At 44.6% G+C, this 4,342-nt stretch overlaps 1 protein-coding gene across 1 annotated transcript; it reads left to right on the top strand.

Annotated features, from left to right (window-relative positions):
* Positions 1–1,213: 1,213 nt before the first annotated feature.
* On the top strand, positions 1,214–4,342 carry LOC125491871 (uncharacterized). Its single transcript, XM_048633947.1, has 8 exons — positions 1,214–1,320; positions 1,460–1,695; positions 1,815–2,117; positions 2,202–2,716; positions 2,864–3,190; positions 3,326–3,493; positions 3,742–4,125; positions 4,214–4,342. Exons 1-8 carry the CDS (start codon positions 1,214–1,216, stop codon positions 4,340–4,342), a joined length of 2,169 nt encoding a protein of 722 aa, XP_048489904.1.

The following is a 4,342-nucleotide window of genomic DNA, read 5'->3' as shown; positions in this document are numbered from 1 at the left end:
GGTTGGCGTCGGTTGAAAGCTAAGCAAAGCGAATTGAGGGAGTTGAAGAATGGTATCACAGGGGCAAGTAGGAAACGTAGTGATGATGGAGGGATTGCGGAGGAGGTTGAAGATATGCAGAATGTTTGTGCGAGTAAAAAAAAGGGGGGTGGACTACTCCCTTCTATCTGTTGAGGAAACTATGAGTGTCATGAATGAAGTGGCGGGCCCCACACAATGGGCTCTTGGTGAACAATGATACAAATCCTCTCTTGGAACTGTCGGGGATTGGGGAGTCCCGAGGCAGTTAATGCGCTCCGACGTATGGTAATTAATGAAACTCCCCAACTAGTCTTCTTACAGGAGACAAAACTACATCAACATGAAATGGACAGGGTTAGGCTGAAATTAAAATTTGTTGGGTTGATTACTGTGGGGTGTGAGGGGCAAGGCAGAAAGCGTAGGGGTGGTCTAGCGTTACTTTGGAAGAATGAGGTAAAGGTTGATGTTAAGTCATGGTCACAAAATCACATTGATGCAGAGGTACATTGCACAAGTCTTCGACCCTGGAGATACACTGGCTTTTATGGACACCCAGAAGAAAGTCGAAAGCATCTTACTGGTGAGCTTATGAAAACGTTGTTCAGTGACGAGAATGAGCCTTGGCTGTGTGGCGGAGATATGAACATAATGGTGTGGTCGACCGAGAAGCAAGGTGGGGAAGGTTTCAAATACGCGGAGGCGGATATTTTGAGAAAGGCCCTCGATTATTGTAAGCTCGAAGATATGGGGTCCATTGGACATCCGTATACATGGACGAACAATAGAGGGGGCATGGAAAATATTCAGGGTAGGCTAGACCGTTTTGTTTCAAATATGGTGTGGAAGGAAATGTATGGTGGCTCTTATGTATATCACCTTGAGAAACATAAGTCGGATCATCTTCCGATTGTCGTATGTGTGAAGGATAGGGTGGGCCGAGTGGAGAAAAAAAGAAAGAATAAGCTGTACAGATTTGAGGAGATGTGGCTTCGGGATGAGAAGTGCATGGAAATTATTCAGGATGCATGGCGAAATGGAGGGAACATGTGCTAAAATGTAGCAAGCACAGCAGCGAAGCTTAGCGCTTGGAGCAAGGAGACTTTTGGTAACTTCTCGAAGGTTATGCGTGAGTTGAAGGGCTCAATGAATGCTCTTATGCAAGAGACTCAAATGCAAGAGGTGATTGACACAAATGAGGGCTATTGATGCCCGTATGAATGAGCTTGAAACAAGGGTGGAATTGTTTTGGCGCCAAAGAAGTAGGCAGGACTGGTTGAAAAATGGTGATAAGAATACAAAGTTTTTCCATTCAAAAGCGAAACAAAGGGAGGACCGTAACAGCATTGCCTATGTCGTGGATGGGGCGGGTAATAAATATTGAAGAAGAGTAGGTGGCGGAGGTTTTTGTCGATCACTTTGAGAATTTATTTCGGTCTAGCGGTCAAGTGGAAGTACAGCCAGTAATTGACAAGGTGCAACGGAAGGTAACTGATGAGATGGGTGAAATGCTAAGGACCTCGTTCACTGGGGAGGAGGTCTATGAGGCGCTTAGCCAAATGCACCCAACAAAGGCTCCCGGTCCAAATGGCATGTGTGCATTGTTCTATCAGAAAGCCTGGCATATTATTGGTAGAGATGTAATTGATACGGCGCTAGAAATTTTAAATAATGATGGTGAGATCTCGCAAATAAATCAGAGATATATTGCTTTGATCCCTAAAAAGAAACAGTGTGAGTCACCGGTAGATTACAGACCCATCAGTTTATGTAATGTGATTAAATTGTGTCAAAAGCTCTTGCTAATAGGCTTAAAAAAGCGCTCCCTGATGTGATCCATGAGTCGCAGGGTGGTTTTGTCCCAGGAAGGCTGATAACAGACAACATTCTGGTGGCATATGAATGTTTTCACTATTTGAGGAAAAAGAGGAAAGGGAAAACAGGGTATCTAAGACTCAAATTAGACATGAGTAAAGGTTACGACCGAGTTGAATCGGAGTTCCTGGAAGCAATGATGGTGAAGCTGGGGTTCCTTAGATCATTTGTAGATGTAACAATGAAATGTGTCAAATCTGCTTCCTTCTCGATTTTGCTTAATGGTCAACCAACGAAGAAATTTCTCCCCTCTCGCGGCCTAAGATAAGGGGACCCACTGTCCCCTTTTCTTTCCATCTTGTGCGCAGAGGGCCTGTCCACCCTCCTTAGAGTTGCTGAGAAGAAGAAAGAAATTCATGGGGTCAAAATTGGTAAGAAAGTTGACCCAATCTCGCATTTGTTTTTTGCAGATGATAGCCTTCTGTTCATTAAGGCAAATTGTGAAGAAGTGGAGAAAATCCTGGATATCTTTTCTAACTATGAAGCTGGATCAGGTCAGAAACTGAATATGGAGAAATCGGAAGTTTCGTTTAGCCGAAATATTGAGCCGGAAAAGAAAGAATTGCTTCAGATGAAGTTGAACTTTAAGGCTGTTGACGAACATGATAAATATCTTGGACTCCCAACGTACATTGGTAGTTCAAAGAAACGTGTTTTCCAGAGTATTCAGGAGCGTATTCTGAAAAAGCTTAAAGGATGGAAAGAGGGATTTGTGTCACAGGTTGGTAGGGAGATTCTCATAAAAACGGTTGCTCCAGCCATCCCAACCTACTCAATGCAATGTTTTGCTATCCCGGTGGGTATTTTGAAAGAGATGGAGCGGGTGTGTCGTGCCTTTTATTGGGGGGCAGCGAGAAAATGAGAAGAAAGTTGCTTGGATAGCATGGGAAAACTTTTTGAATCCAAGAAGGAGGGAGGTTTGGGTATTCGGAACCTACAATCCTTTAATATGACTCTTTTAGCCAAGCAGGCATGGCGAGTGATGACAAACACCAGCTCATTGATGACAAAAACCCTGAAGAACAAGTACTTCCCGAATACTACCTTTCTTGAGGCGAAAGCAAGCCCGGTTGCTAGCTATACATGGCGATCCATTTTAATTGCGAGAAAGCTGGTGCAACAGAATGCCATCAAAGTAGTGGGAGGGGGTCACTCAATTAGTGTGTGGCGAGACCCTTGGATACGTGGCCTGCCACATTTCAAACCACTCCCGAGAAGTGGCTGTACAGAGGAATTACCCCAAAAGGTCTCTGATTTGATGAATAATGGGCGATGGGATTCTTCGACTTTGCAGGAGGTGGTTTCTACTTGGGAAAGACGGGAAATTTAAAGAATTCCGGTGTCAGTATTTGGAGGTGAGGATACGTGGGCATGGGCTGGAACCAAGGATGGGGCATTTTCTGTAAAAAGTGCTTACTATGCACACTTGAAGGCAAAAAAAGATGATCATGCAACCAACTCGGATAATCAAGTTCTCTCAATCTGGGGGAAGGTTTGGAAGGCAAAGGTGGCCCCAAAAGTGCTGAATTTCGGATGGAAGGTTCTCCATGACAGCATACCAGTGAAGGAGAAATGGTATGGAGACAATTGTGTGATGAGGGTGTGTGCCAAGTGTGTGGGGAGCAAGAAGAATCAGTGATGCACGCACTGGTAACCTGCCCCGAAGCTGCGGCGATATGGTGGGCCTCGCCATTACGCCTTGATACTAGTAAAGTGTTAGAAAATAAATTTGTGGATTGGTGTGTGGTGTTAGGGAAGCGGTTCTCGGAGGAATTATGGTGGAGTTTGTTTTGGAGTTTATTATGGGGAATCTGGCTGAAGAGGAATGCATGGTGTTTCGAAAAACAGAAAATCACTATAAGAAAAGTTATAGACAAAGCTGTTAGCTTTGTGGGAGAGTGGGAGAAAGCAAATGAAGTCATGGTGCATGAGGGACCCAGAATGCCTCAATTGGTGAAGGTATGGAAACCACCTGATGAAGGGTGCTACAAGATAAACTCGAATGCTGCTCTATTTGGGGAAAATCTGGTAGGATTTGGTGGGGTGGTTCGTGATTACCTGGGGGACATAATGATAGCAACGTGCGCGTCAATGGAGGGAGAGTTTCAGGTCGAGGAAGTGGAAGCGATGGCTGCTCGCCACTCGCTGCAGATTGCGACTCAAGCCGGGCTGCGAACGGTGGAGTTAGAAACTGACAATGTGAAGCTCTTTTCACATTCGAAGAAAAGTTTTGTGAGAACTCGAGCTTTGGGAGGATAGTGGTTGACATTGTAGAGATTGCTAGCTCTTGTATTTCCTGCTCCTTTTCATATGTTTGTAGGGGGGAAATACGGTAGCACATATCCTTGCTAGGGAGAGTAACAATTATAGTGAAATGCGAGTATGGATGGAAGAGGTTCCTAGTGTAGCGCATAATGCTGTAATTTTGGATTCACTATTGAAGGAATAA

The sequence above is a fragment of the Beta vulgaris genome, chromosome 7 (genome assembly GCF_026745355.1).
Source record: "Beta vulgaris subsp. vulgaris cultivar EL10 chromosome 7, EL10.2, whole genome shotgun sequence".
Classification (NCBI taxonomy): Eukaryota; Viridiplantae; Streptophyta; class Magnoliopsida; order Caryophyllales; family Amaranthaceae; genus Beta; species Beta vulgaris.
The sequence above is the reverse complement of the archived record's forward strand: the minus strand, read 5'-3'. Positions and strand labels throughout refer to the sequence as shown.

Excerpts from the sequence above, each read along its gene's own strand:
- LOC125491871 (XM_048633947.1), top strand. The coding sequence starts at position 1,214 with ATGAGGGCTATTGATGCCCGTATGAATGAGCTTGAAACAAGGGTGGAA. Across the intron at positions 1,696-1,814 it reads AGAAATTTTAAATAATGATG|CTCTTGCTAATAGGCTTAAA; the intron begins GTGAGATCTCGC and ends TTGTGTCAAAAG. Across the intron at positions 4,126-4,213 it reads CACATTCGAAGAAAAGTTTT|GGGGGAAATACGGTAGCACA; the intron begins GTGAGAACTCGA and ends ATATGTTTGTAG.